Source organism: Micromys minutus, assembly GCF_963924665.1.
Source record: "Micromys minutus genome assembly, chromosome: 13".
Classification (NCBI taxonomy): Eukaryota; Metazoa; Chordata; class Mammalia; order Rodentia; family Muridae; genus Micromys; species Micromys minutus.
The window spans coordinates 47711784-47726679 of record NC_137982.1 but is presented as its reverse complement, the minus strand read 5'-3'; the positions used below and the strand labels follow the sequence as shown (position 1 = coordinate 47726679).

General features: G+C 37.2%; 1 protein-coding gene across 2 annotated transcripts in view; it reads right to left on the bottom strand.

The window, feature by feature from the left end:
• AGPS (alkylglycerone phosphate synthase) overlaps window positions 1–14896 on the bottom strand; it is a 107450-nt gene that overhangs the window by 82510 nt on the left and 10044 nt on the right. For both annotated transcript variants that reach the window (XM_080928209.1, XM_080928208.1), the window contains exons 2-7: window positions 9619–9708; window positions 8397–8487; window positions 6610–6730; window positions 6152–6226; window positions 3050–3121; window positions 1505–1584 (exon numbers count right to left, since the gene is read on the bottom strand). In XM_080928209.1, coding sequence (XP_080784335.1) covers window positions 1505–1584; window positions 3050–3121; window positions 6152–6226; window positions 6610–6730; window positions 8397–8487; window positions 9619–9708 — 529 coding nt within the window. The remainder of the gene's footprint in view (window positions 1–1504; window positions 1585–3049; window positions 3122–6151; window positions 6227–6609; window positions 6731–8396; window positions 8488–9618; window positions 9709–14896) is intronic.

Genomic DNA, 14896 nt, shown 5'->3' with positions numbered 1-14896 from the left:
TTAGATTTTATTTATTTATTTTATGTGAGTACATTGTAGCTATTTTTTTTCAGACAGGCCAGAAAAGGGCATCTAATCCCATTTCAGATGGTTGTAAGACACCATGTGGTTGCTGGGAATTGAACTCAGGACATTTGGAAGAGCAGTTAGTGCTCTTAACCGCTGAACCATCTCTCCAGCCCTCTGTTTCTTAATAGTAATATAAACTTAGTTAATAATAAAAGGGAAAAAACACAACAGATAATACAAAATTAGTAGACTGCCTAAATTCTAAAATACAAAATTCTAAAATTTAGCACACATTAAATAATTGCTTTATAGAGTTAGAGTAAGCATTAATATATAAGTTATTTTATTTTGCTTTAATATATAAAACATAATTACACTACAAGACAATAGCAATTTCAATTAAAATACAGCTAAAATAACAGCATTTAGCTGTTATTTTAAATGTCTTCGAGAATAAGACAAAGAATTTGATGGAATCTCAGATAATTTACATACACTGTATGCATCAAAGCCCAAAGCATACACAATTTTATGTGTTTATTTTTAAATAAAATTAAATTTATTTTAAACACATTGCCATATCTATCTATAAGATGAGCTTTCTGTGGAGGAGAGGGAAGCACAGAGAAAAAGAGGAAGAAGTCTACTACACTATATATCCAGGGCCTAGAGAAACAGAAAGATTAATTCAAACTATGCCATTCATACCACAAATAACCTAGTTCCTTCAAAATCAGTAACGTTGGGGAAAAGGAAAGTATACTTTCAGATAAAACAAGACCTAAAGAGAAACATCCACAGTTAACAAGGCCCTTTTCTAGAGCTCCATTAGAACTAATCAACTAACATAAACTATACCTTTAAAAATAAGTGTAGCCTATACAAATTAGTATAAGAAAATGACTTTGACTTGACAAGAGTGACAAAAATACAGTAGTTAAATGAGAAAAAGACCTTTATATGTAAAAACACACAAAATAAGTACAAAGTAGCACATCAAGATTTGTTTTTAAGTTTTAGAAAATAAGAGAGCAAATGTAATGAAGCATTAATAACCATTCACTCTGGCACAGGCACAGTTACCTCTACTTCAATGTTCAAAGAAGATTCAAATTAAAAAACTCACACAAAGTTGCTACTTGGGACTACACTGAAGGTAGAATTCAAGCCAGGCTAAAACCTTAACATGGAACAGCTCTCACACCTTGTAAGCACAAGCTCTTCTACCACCCACACCAAATGTGCAAAAGCATCCATTTAAGTCTGGGAGGCAAGTAAGTATACATTACTCAAATTCACATAACTAATGATATGTCTCAAGCTTTACAATCATGGTTCTCAAATGATCAATTTACCTGCTAACTAGGTACTATTAGCACTAAGGCTTGTACCTTAGAGCAAGGGAACTTAGATTCTGATTACCTGAACATGCAGCTAAAATACACTATTAAGAAAATGGTATTTTAAGTAGAAAGATAATTAGAATATCACATACCATTTGCGAAGTGTCCAAAGAAATTATTGTTCTTGTCTCATCTGCAGGACACATCAAGCCATAGGACACACTTGTTCCTCCTGTCAAAACAGTAAACAAAAACTTCATGTTTAAGTATTTTGCTTCCACTTCATTTCTGGAACAAATTCCTAGTATACAGAACACAAATGGGCCTGCTAGCACTGACACCTATTTCTACTTTGCAAAAGCTAACACATTGAAAACAAACTCACCTTTATTTTATGCTGAATGTCAAATGCAGACTACTCTGAAGCTGAAATCAATGGGCTATGGCTCCACCCTGGGTATGACACACTCAGGAAAGATGGGCTAAGGCTCCATCCCTGGATGGACACACTCAGGAGAGCCCTAGCAATTTGTCAAACTCCAAAACATAATTAGCAAATGTAAGCTAATGATCACCATTTAGAGGAAGCTTAAAGAAAAAAAGGACAAGTCCTAAACAACTAGAAGTCCCACCAACTTCTTCCTACCATAATTACATGATTGTCTTTCTGTTAAAGTACAGTCTTATGCAAAAAGCTTTAATAAATTAAAATTATCTAAATGCCTAAATCATAGTATTGAAAATCAAATTTTCATATTCTTTAGTGAAAAGTGATGATAAAATAGGCTAAAATATGTTGAAATATTTAAACAACATACTATTTCTTCTTAACATAATTTGTCAAAGGATGTCTAACTTAACAAAGACAATGTTTCAAGTTTTTAACTATAATCATCCCATATCAATATAAAATTTAATTGCTATTTCCATACAGTCTATGTGGAAAATAAACCTTTGGAATTTAACTTCCAGAAGAAGTAGTCTGTACATATCAGCTTAATTTTACCAGATAAGATTGCCAATTGCAAGCGCAGGACCTTGCTCATAACATCATTTTCAATAAAAGAAAAATTCATACTAAGTGGCACTGTGGTGCCTTTGTTCACACTAAAGGGACAGTATCAGTTGGAGAGGGAATCCGGGACTCCTAGAGTTGCTGATGTCTAACTTCTATTTACCAATGCAAATACAGTAAATGAAGGTTGGGGGCTGGAGAGATGGCTCAGCAGTTAAGAGCACTGTCTGTTCCTTTGGCATATTAAATCATTAAAGCATATTAAAAACAACAAAAACGCAAGATCCATTTACTTTACAATTAAAAAAATAATGGTAGCTTTCTGTAGTCAGAGGCACTGAGTAGCCATCAGTGCACTAGTAAACTTTTAATTCTCCTCGTGTTCATTCCACTCCTCCGAGGATGACATTGGGTGCCTTGAAAAACTAAAATGATCCCCACAGACATACAGATTAAAAAAGACCATCTTTACCTATGATCCATATAGAAAAAAAGACATGAATTAGAGGTAAACAACATCTCTAGCAGCTTAGTATTTACAACACAAATGATCATATAAACCAATTTTTACAATTACTATATTATAATCACAAAAATGTGTTTTCAAGGGTATATAAATAAAAATACAAATATTTCAAATAGGAGAAATTTAATCATAATAAAATTGAACCGCGATACGTACCACCAATTGGTATGATGCAAAGGTTATGTCTGCACGCTAGACTCACAATCTTAACTACGTCGTCATGACACGCTGTTGGAAAAGGAGGATGTGTTAACTGTAGGGACATAAAGAAAATCTACACACTGTTACAACTGAAGGTCAGTGAAGCTCTTGAATACCCAACTTTTCCTTATTTACTCAGACCACGTTAAATGGTTGTAAACAAGAATCTTTTTAACTCTGTATTTTTAACAATTCAGACTTAAGAAAAAGTATAAAAATGTACTTCATGTCACATTCCCCAACATTAACATCTCATACAAGGAAGATCTAATTATCAAAACCAATCAAATAACATAGAAAAAACAATCTATAGTCCTTCCTCTAATATCCCACTAACATCACTTTTCAGACCAGAGTCAAACCTGAAATCACACACTGACTCTTTGACTTTCGTGTCAATGACACTTCTGAGGAACTTCAGGCAGTTATTTCAAACAAAGCTCTTGGTGTGTTTCCCTAAGACTAAACAGAGACTAAGCAGTTGGTAGGCATCTCACAGCAGTGGTGCCATGCCTTTCTTAGAACCGTATAGCCAAAGACACGATTCAGTCCTCGGAATCTTAACTTTGACCACATGGTTAGGTGGATACTGTCAGCTAGGTAACCCTACTGGAGGGATGTTTTATTTCCTGTTTAAATAAGTAGCAATATTCAAACTACGTAAAAAGTATATTTCACATACTTTTACCCATTAATTTTAGCACTACTGTTTCTTAATTCCTTAAAAAAAAAAAAGTAAACTCTTACACAAACTAGAACAGCACAAAATTTCTTTTCTTTGTATATAACTAAAGCTATCTAAAGAACAAAACTCCAGCTGCAGAAGACTGTATGTCAATTAAGATGGTGCTACTCCAGCTGCCCTTGGCACTAGGACATGATGGGGTTTTAGAGAAGAAGCAACAGGGCAGGGACTACTAAACACTGCCTCACATGAAAAACAAAGTTTTGAGGCAAGAAAACTAAAAAATTCTAATATTAACTGCTAAGATCCTAAAAGAGAAAAAAGGGTATTAGGAAAAACAGACAAATCAATACATATTTATGTAAGCACAGAACTTGTTTTACAAGTATTATAACTATCTCACTTTGCATAAAGCTATAAATACTTAGCCTCTGTATAGTTCCATTGTGGGGTGGTTTGATGGGGATTAACACCAAGACCTCGCACAAGCTAATAAAAACAGTCTCTACCAAGAAACTGCAAGCTCACTGCTACTTTTAATCAAGATCTATTTTTAGGCTTTCTGATAAAGTTTCCTGTTAGTGTAGGAGATAAGATATGATGGTTAGGAAATAGCTCCATGAATATTAGCACTTGTTTTGCAATCATAAGGACCTAAGATCAATTCCCCAGCACCTACATAAAACGCCAGGCATGGATGCACACACCTATAACTGCAGCATTGGGCAGATAGGAGGCAAAGGTAGATGGATCCTGAGAGCTCAGTAACCAGCATGCCTAGCAGAAATGTTGAATATCCGGGTCAATACGAAAAGCCTTCTCTTAAGGCAATAAGGGAAAGAGACAGAAAGATACTCAATGGTCCTGCTTCTGCATGCAGGTACACACACACACAGACACACACACAGACACACACACAGAACACATACACTCATAATTATACACCGTACAATATATACACACGGTAAGGTGTGGGGGAACACAAAGAGAGGACAAAGAGAGAGAGAAGGACAAAATTACAGACGTAAACTAAGAATAATTAAAGAAACACTAGGAGAGTATCTGTTTTTTAAAAAAAATGTTAAGACAAATGGGTTCTATGAATGTAATTTATTTAAGAGCCTTCCTTGCCTGTGGTATCAAAATCTGCTCCTTGTCCCAGTAACCCCTTCTATGTGGCGTCTTTGTCTTTCTCTGCACGGTCAGCACTGTCCACCATATTATGTACTTGTTTGTCCCTCACTAACCCACTGCACTGAGAACGGGGTTTTCGACTTCTTACCCTCAGTGCCCAGCTGAGGTGTTGTTCATAATTTGCTATGTAGCACACTGAAGATAATGCATAAACACTAACTCCGTAGGGAATTTGCTTTGGGATTTGGCTTTTGAGATGGGCTGATTGTAAACTCACAACATAGTCAAAGATGACCTGGAACTCCTGACCCTCCTGCCTCTGCCATCCAAGTGATAGGCTCACAAGAATACATGACACCCAGCTCAAGTGAGATTACTTTTTTCTTAATTTTCAATTTTATTTTATGTGTAGTGTTTTGCCTGTGTGTATGTCTGTATAACATGTATATACAGTGCCCACAGAAGCCAGAAGAGGTGTTCGATTTCCTGAAACTAGAGTTAACAGATGGTTGTAAACTGCCATATGGATTCTGGGAATAGAGCCTGGGTCCTCTGGAAGAGCAGTAAGTGTTTTTAAGCATTGAGCCATCTCTCTAGCCTCAGTCAAAAATAAAAATAATAATACTGTTAGTGATGGTGGTGTATGTGTGCATGATAAGGAGCACATGTGTGACGTCAGGGGACAATTTTTGTGGAGTCAGTTCTCTTTCCACCTATATGTAGGTTTCAGGGACCAAATCAAGGGGTTAAACTCAGGTAGTCAAGCTTATAAGGCAAGTAGTACTGTCTTCTGAGGATTCTCACTAGCATACTAAGCTAATTTTGCTAATGAAAATTTTGAGTTTTACACACATACACACAGGGGAAACATAGTTTACACCAGTGCATGGAACCAAGACATCCACACTATTTGACAATCACAATGGTAAAAGGTCCTGCCTGAAGGATGGACCTCAGATCAGGAAAGTCCCATAATTAAAATCCTTAAAGACAACTACAATCCATTTCATAGATGTGTATGTGAAACTCTAAACTACAAAAGGAAGCACTATCTCCACATCTGGAACTAAAATGACAGAATGCCTCAAATGCAATACTTTTAAAACTTGCTCTCATACAAAGAAAGCCTAGGTTTCGTTACCTTCATTTAATTCATATTAAAACTAAATAAATTCCTCAGAGAAATAATAATGGAAACAAACTATACTAAAATGATACAAAGAGTTCAAACAACTTACTTGGCCATACAACTATATCAGGAATCCGCTCAAACATCCCTTCTCTGAGCAAAAATATCTCATGAAGACAGTGACCTGTTTTGTTGTTTAAAAAGCAAAATGCAAAACAATTTAACTTACAGGAAGCTTCTAAATAAAGACAGAAAGCCATTGTGAGCAGCCCCTGTGTGAGTAGCCTAGTATGAACAACATCTGCAGTGTGACAGTGAGCAGCCCCAGTGTGAGCCACACCAGCATGAGTAACACTAATGTGTGCAGCCCCAGGGTAAACAATGTGAACATGAGCAGTCCCAGTGTGAGCAACCCCAATGTGAGCAACCCCAGCATGAGTAGCACCAGTGTGAGCAGTGGGCACATAAGCAATCCCAGGGTGTGCAGCCCCAGGGTGAGCAGCCCCAGGGTGAGCAGCCCCAGGGTGAGCCAGGAGAACATGAGCAGTCCCAGTGTAAGCAGCCTACCATGAGCTCTAAACACACGATCATCTGCTTCCTGTGAGTAGGAAATATGAGCTTCTTTAAGTTCCTGAAGGAAATCTTCATTCACAATAGAAGGAGGTGTTTCACTAGGATTTATGGATGTCTAAAATATAAAATTGATAACTTTGACTTATTTCTAAATAATAAATCTTGATCCCCTCTGCTAGGAGAATGATTATATTTTTTTTAACATTCAAGTACTAGAGTTCAACATGGTAAAAGCAGCAAAGTACAAATGATTTGGTTCATCATATCCCATAATATATGTAACAGGGAGAACATGCTTTTTCTTTGTTTCTATGTCTGGCCCTTTGTAACTAACAATAAAGACTGTGATCAACAACAGAGAAGACAGGGAAGTCGAAAACCTTCAGTTTCAAGGTACTAGGTGTGCTTTACATTAAAATTTTCACCTGTAGATAAAATTCACCATCTCTTACTCTTCAATGACCATTTTAAAATGTTGCACAGAAACTCTCATATTAAGTAATAAAACTATTATTACTGGATAGTTTAAAATGCATGACTTGGTATTCGATTTCAGTTGGTATCTTAGGCCTAATCTTCAACTGTAAAGTTAAAACCACACTGAGCCTCAGCTTCTTCACATATTAATAAGATTAACAACCAAATGGTTAGGGCTACTATAAGAAAACAGATCAGTTATACTAATTAAAAGCACTAAACATCATGTCAAGCATATACAACTAAGTATAAGGAAAATTAATACAGTATTTGGGATAAAGAATCTATGAAGAAAATACAAAGTATCTGATATTTCTATACTCAATCTTTTTTTTAAAGATTTATTTATTTATTATATATGAGTACACTGTAGCTGTCAGACGCACCAGAAGAGGGCATCAGATGTCATTACAGACGGTTGTGAGCCACCATGTGGTTGCTGGGATTTGAACTCAGGACCTCTGGAACAGAGCAGTCAGTGCTCTTAACCGCTGAGCCATCTCTCCAGCCCCTCAATCTTTTTTTAAAGATTTATTTATTTTATGTATATAAGTACAGTGTAGCTGTCTTCAGACACACCAGAAGGTGGCATCAGATCTCATTACAGATGGTTGTGAGCCACCATGTGGTTACTAGGATTTGAACTCAGGACCTCTGGAAAAGCAGTCAGTGCTGTTAACCTCTGAGCCATCTCTCCAGCCCTCTCTTAATCTCTTAAGGTAATGTATTCATTCAGATAAATATTAATTTTACTCCACAAGGCCAGGTACTAAGAACCATGGGAACAGCAACTAGAGTTAATGAAGATGAGGATCAAGGACAGGAGGCTGTGGCCTTACCTTCATAAATTTATCCTATAGTTACCAAAAGGAAATAGCCAAACAAATCCCAACAAATAATCTACCTAGCATTTTAAATTATTAAAAGCAGCAATGCAGTTACAAGTGTTGAGAGCCATCATGTGGGCACTGGGAACTGAACCCAGGTTCTCTGTAAGAGTATTCAGAGCTCTTACCTGCTGGGCCATTTCCAGCTCCTAGAAACAATAACATGCTGAATACAGTGCATACTATCACGTAAGACAGCCAAACCTGTGGACTGAAATATCTAACTGGAGAAATGAGTTACCTATTTCATGCATTGCAAAGTAACAATAAAAATAATGACAACATAAAGAAATGCCAAATATTTCTTTGGCTTCACAACAAGATAATTGTACTGAACAAATTAATAAATTATGACAATAACTAATTGTTTAGGCATAAAAAGCACAACTGAACGTATTATAACCATTATTTGCTTACTTTAGAGGTAGTTTTATGCTCCAGACTTACTCCAAGGGTGTTTTGGATCCAGTCTTTCAAAGTTGGTAAAGCCAAGCCACTAAGAGGGTACCTAAGGTACAAAGTAGATAAAGAATGCTAGAGAGATGTATCTTTATCTAAAAGTGAAGCTTATATTTTACGTCTAGGAACAATCAAGCAGTTCCTAAAAGTTTCAGTAACTAAACTACTTTTCTACTAAATATTGTAATTCCAGAGCACCCAGATCCTACTCCCATGTATATACATTTTGGAGAGGGGAGAACTGACTACCCCTAAGGTGACTACCCACCTTCTCCATGCCCAGAGCTTTCAGAACACACCTATTCTTCCTTCCTCTCATGGCTGTGGATCAGAATTCAACAATCTAGGAAATGAAGGAACCCATGCTGGGTATAGTGGCAGTATACCCAGTCTCTATCTTCCAGTGTCTAAAACTAGCAGATAAATTCTCTCCCTCTATTACTAACTACATCAGCAGTTCTCAACCTGTAGGTCGTGACCCCTTTAAGAGTTGAATAATCCTTTCACATGGGTCACATATCTGATATTTATATTACAATTCATAACACTAGTGAAATTACAGTTATGAAGTATCAGCAAAGATTAATTTATGGTTTGGGGGTCACCACAACATGAGGAACTATTAGAGGGCTACAGCTTTAGGAAGGTTGAGAACCACTGGCCTAGAAAACAGGTCTCCAGAAGCACCATTGCATCCTCTTAATTATTGCTCTATGGATAACCTTAAAGATGTCATCTTTCATTATGACCCAAACCTAGGTGTAAATTACGAGATTTAAATACAAAGTTACTTCCAATAGATCAGAAGCATGGAGGGCCAGGAGTGACCATTTGCATCCTGAATCAGAAAACTCCGTATAGAAGTCATTTGTAAAACAACAGGGTGATGAGAACATGGACTAAATAATTAGATATTATAACAAGCTTGCTACTTTGGAAGTGTGATAATATTAATTAATATGAGTGATTACAAAGGCTTATTTTTAAAGATATAAAAGTATAGGTATTATGATATCAGAAATTAAAATATTATAGAATAAAAAGAAACTATAGCAAAATGCTGGTAACTTTTTGCTTAGAGGAGGTACCATCATATTATCATGCCCTTTTTGTATATTTAAAAATATACAAAAAAGGAAAAGGAAAAGAAGGAATAAAGTTAACTTAAAAGTGGGATTACCTTTTCCCAGTCAGCTCAACCTGGCCCTTCTTATTGAATAAGAACCTGGAATCATTATAGCCCCATCCATTCCATTTCATAACTTCTTGCCTAGTGAGGGAAAAAAAAAAAAAAATACATGTATCCTGGTGCTAGAGATGGATCAGCAGTTGAAAGTCTGTGACACTCATACAGAGGACTTAAGTTTAGCAATCAGGACCCAAATGGGGTGGCTCTCAAGTACCTAGAGAATCCAACAGCTCTGCATTCTATGGGCTTATCACATACCTATATACAATGCTCTCATGCACGCTCATACGCTCATTCTCCCTCTCCCTCCCTCATACTTGATTAAATTTCATTTTATGAGTTTCTACATAATCATACTATCAGCAACTACTACTATTTCCAAACTTAATACTAAAAAATGTAAAACCACTAAGACAAACACCAAGATCAATTATTACCGACTTTAGATGCCAACCTTACACTTCAGCCTTTTTTTCTTAGTATTCTTTCCAAAACATCCCCCAAAAATTACTTAATTAGTCTCACGATAGGTATTCATGTCATCAACATTGCTGGTGTAAATTAAAAGATACTAAGAAAACATTGTCTTATTCCCTTGTTTCAGTCTTTTCCTGCTCAATTTGTCTCTTATGACTAATAACTATTCTCTCCTTCCCCCTCACACACACACACACACACACACACACACACACACACACACACACACACACTAAAGTAACTTTTAAGCTGTTTTTAAAGAAGACTTGCTAAATATTCCAAAACCAAACAATGTATCATTGACTTTTAATTTTCACAATTCAAAGACCTTATGCCCATTACGGCTAGTTGAAAAAAAATGTAAACATGAAAATGTCTACATATTAGCAATTTTAAATATAAAGTCATTGTGATGAGCTGTATGCGCCTCACAGTAAGCAACAATCAACAAATATAATGCACTCAAAAGGAAATGAAGAGGAGTGGACTTAGGAGATGATTGTCTCATCTTCAACACTGAGTTTAAAGCAGAGACACAGCCTAGCACGCTCAAAATTCTGGGTGTGGTCCCTAGGCGTGCATATCAGTAGTGTAAGATGGCCTAAATAACTTTGCAGCTAAAACTAGGAACGCACTTGAATGGGAACTTACTTTTACATGTGTTAGAAAAACATAAGAACTTTTTATTTTTCTGCTGTAATAAAACAAACCAATTTATAAGGTAGTATGACAGGTACATGACAGGAAATTCACAAAGAATCAATCTTTAAAAGGCTTTTTTAAAAGATAGTTTGACTACTACAGACATGTTAATAAAGCAGATTTCAAATTAAGTACTGCTACATTTTAGGCCCTAAATCAAGTCTTATCAAGTTAAAAAGAAAAAATGTATATCTTATTAGATAATAATGATAATAAGAGAAACTATAGACACTCTACAAACAAAGATTGAGCAAACACTCTTGTGGTTAACTGGAGAAATCAAAGAGGAAATTTAAAAATCCCTAAACTCAAAAACAAAAACCAAACCCTATCAGAAGCTCTAGGATAGAGCAACGGCAGTTATGAGAAAGCTTAGATGTCTCTGCTGACATCCAGACTTCAGAGCACTTTCAGACTTAGTGAACCCCTCAGGAAGGAAACAACAGCCCAGGCCTGAAAGCCGGAGTGAGAAAATAATAAAGGCCAGGGATGAAATTAAAAAACAGAAACTAAAAATAACTGTGCCCCCCAGGGGCACGGTGTTGTAAGATGAGAGAGCCCTTAGCAGGCAGGTCTAGAGGCATTAGGGACATGTCTTAAAGGGGGACTGTGCATCCCTGGTCTCTTTCTTACAGCCCGGGCAAAGAATGACTAATTCACTCTGCCACGTGCTGCTATGTGATACGATGCCTCACCAATGGCAGCAGTAAAACTACAGGTACCAGTCACAGAGGAAAACCTCCAAACCATGAGCCACGACAGACCTCTAATTTAGCAACTGCCCCTAACTGCTTCAACATCTGTAAGGAGTAAAAGCTTCACATATTATAAAATCCAAATCCTCAAAAGATCTTTAGAAAGTGCCCTGTCCCACATTTTCTAGATAAAGAAGTTTTACCTAGAGAACATTCAACCCAGTCTCATGACAATATCTAAAACCTGCTGAATTATACCCTCAGGTAACCAAGATAATTTTAAAAGCCCTCTTTTCACCATTTTAATATTTTCTCAAAGGCACTATTCTAAATTCTTACTGTGGTCATTCTGCTCTGGGCCTGATGGGAGCATTTAACAATCAAGGAACAGCTGCATCAGTGAATCTAATGGCTGATCTCTTCCCCGTTCATAGTAAGCTCTACCATTTGGAATAATAATCGCAAAGCACCAGGAAAACTGCAATGAAAAATTTTTTAAAATCCTTAGCTTTCCCAAACATTCCAATAAAAGGAAGCTGTTCACAACTAAACCAGAAGTAAACTAGTATCCTGTCCCAAGCATTCAAACTCCTGAAGCTAACTATACCAAATTCGAGGATGTAAAACCCAAGACTCTTCCTACTGCCAAAAGGGTTGGCTTGATTTTACCATATTAAAACATGTTCTACAAACTTGCAGAATCAAGTAGTACAGATATGAAAAAGAAAAAATTACTTGTTGCAACAAAAGAAAATGGGTACTTATAGAATAGCATTGCATATACACAAGGTGGCAGCATTCTCTTAGGAGATGTGTGGTCTACAAACTTTTTCCCACTCCCCAAGCCTATTACTCAGTCACTAGTTGAAATACTATATTTAGGGTTAGTATTGTTATTAGTAATCCATAAGTTCTTTTATTTGATCTTAAATGAGATCTGCCCCTTGGAGACAAACCAGATCCTCACTCCTCCTCAATAATAAGTTACAAGATTCTGGGTTTAGTGCATAGCTTGTGCCATTATTTTTTCTAAGCATGGTACTCTCATTCCGAGTCAGGACAAGGAAAAAAGTACCTCGCTTACTTTTACTCTAGGTTAACAACTTTTTTTAAGATCAGTTAGCTACTAAGTTTTTCTGGTAAAATTCTAATGAAAGACATCTTACTTCTTAGTCAGAACTGCGACCTATCTGCTACGGTTTGAAATGAGAAAAGTAGCTTTGGGGAAAGTGAGAAGAGTAATGCCACTAAAGCCTCAGTGCTGGCCCAGCTAACCCACCTCAGTGCTGGCCCAGCTAACCCACCTCAGTGCTGGCCCAGCTAACCCACCTCAGTGCTGGCCCAGCTAACCCACCTCAGTGCTGGCCCAGCTAACCCACCTCAGTGCTGGCCCAGCTAACCCACCTCAGTGCCAGGCACTTCTGCACATGGACACAGTGAGCAGAAACCTAACCCCTCAAGATTTTCTAATACAGATCTTTATTATCTGGTTTGTGATTCAAGACTGGTACAACCAAAGAGATCATGTGACATAAGAAGTGATGACATACACACTTCTTGAAAAAATACACTATGAAAAAATCCCATACACCAAGGTATGGTGATATGTCCCTGTAATGTCAGTAGTCGGGAAGCTCAGACAGGATCAGAGGTTCCAGTTCAGCCTGGGCTAGAGCGGGAAGGGAAGATGAGAGAAACGCTACAAATGAAGTTTGATTTCCACCAACTTCTTTATTGAAAAGAAAAATGGAGTTCTCACTAGAAATGTAAAGAGAAGAGGAGAAAGGTATAATACTGACTTTATTCTAAGTTTAACTTAAAATGTAGGTCTTTAAAATAAATTTAAAGTCTTCATACCTAGACTGACAACCTTACAAAATTATTTTTAAAAACTCAGTAAGAAAGCTTTCAAAAATGTTCACAATGTACACTGCCTGAATCTGACAGTGAAACAAATCCCCTTTCAAATAGGGAGTTACTATAAAAAGCTTGGTACTATGTACAATCGCTTGAGTTATTTTAGAGAAAACATTAACAATCTATAAATGCCTAGTTGTGAGATGTAACGTCTGACTTATAAAATAAACTGACCGTTATTAGGTTTTGGTTAGCATCTGAATCGTGTATTATTTCCTGCTGCCTGATATAAAACTCACCACCCTACCTTTATCTGATTATTTTTATTTCTCACACAGAAAAAGGCACCACGTCAAACAGCATCAAGCACTAGTTCTGCTTTCTGTGCAGGACTGTGCTATCTCTGAATGTTCCTAAGAGAACTTCCACTTGCAAAATCTGAAGTCTAATTCATCACAGAACTAGAGTCCTGAGCTGGGAACACACTACAGGGCAGAGCAGACAAACCCAACTGGCTCCAACTTGGTGGAGATACATGTGCTGTATGATCTACATGATTAATTGCAGGACTCTGCCAAGATCAGGGTTCTAGAATGATCCAACAAGATAATCCTCTTGCCACCTACACAAAATGCCTCATGACAAAACCTGCACACTACCAGGTCACACTTCAATCAAGCCAGTTCCCCTGATGCCCTGCTGTGTTTCAGTGCCAGCTGCCGTATTTAGTCCTTCATGCAGTAAGCTGTCTGTGTGCTATTTGTTGCCAGTCGAATACAAACATAAATACGGGATTTAGTAATGCAGAGAATTGTTACCAAAAAAAAAAAAAAAAAAAAAGGAAGGTGTACTGGAAAGATGGCTCAGCAATTAAGAGCACTTGTTATTCTTCCTAAGGGCCCAGGTTTAATTCCCAGTACCCTCCAGTTCCAGGGATCCAATGCTCCAGTCTCCACAGGTATTGATTTATATGGTGTACAGTCATACATATAGGCCAGACACCAGTTACATAAAATAAAAATATTTTTAAGGCTTTTAAGAGGAAGAAAAGCACAAGTGCCTACTAAGCAACTCTGCAGAAAAAAATCCTGTGCTAAGTATGCACAAATCCATGTCCTGTTCCATAAGGAAACAGAGAGAGAGAGAGAGAGAGAGAGAGAGAGAGAGAGAGAGAGAGAGAGAATGAACATTACTCACTTTAATTGCACAGCTCTGGCTGCCACCCTAAACCTAACCTATGACTAGAATTTCTGGCAGTGGGCACTCAGAATCCACATTTTTGAACAAGCACTATTCGGATATTCCAACAGGGCTATCCACACACAGTAAGTACTACCTTAAGGTGTCCGCAGAAGTCAAGAATAGAAGAATCATCTACTAAGCAAGGAACACAACACTTAAAGTCAGTGCTATAAAATCAAGTTGTTCTCTAAGTCCAGAGATTAGCACCAAGAGAAAGAGAACAAAAGCCCACTGCACTAGCAGAAAGGTGGGTTCAGAGAGCTCAGCAATGAATGGGTCAACAAGAGGGCAGAGTT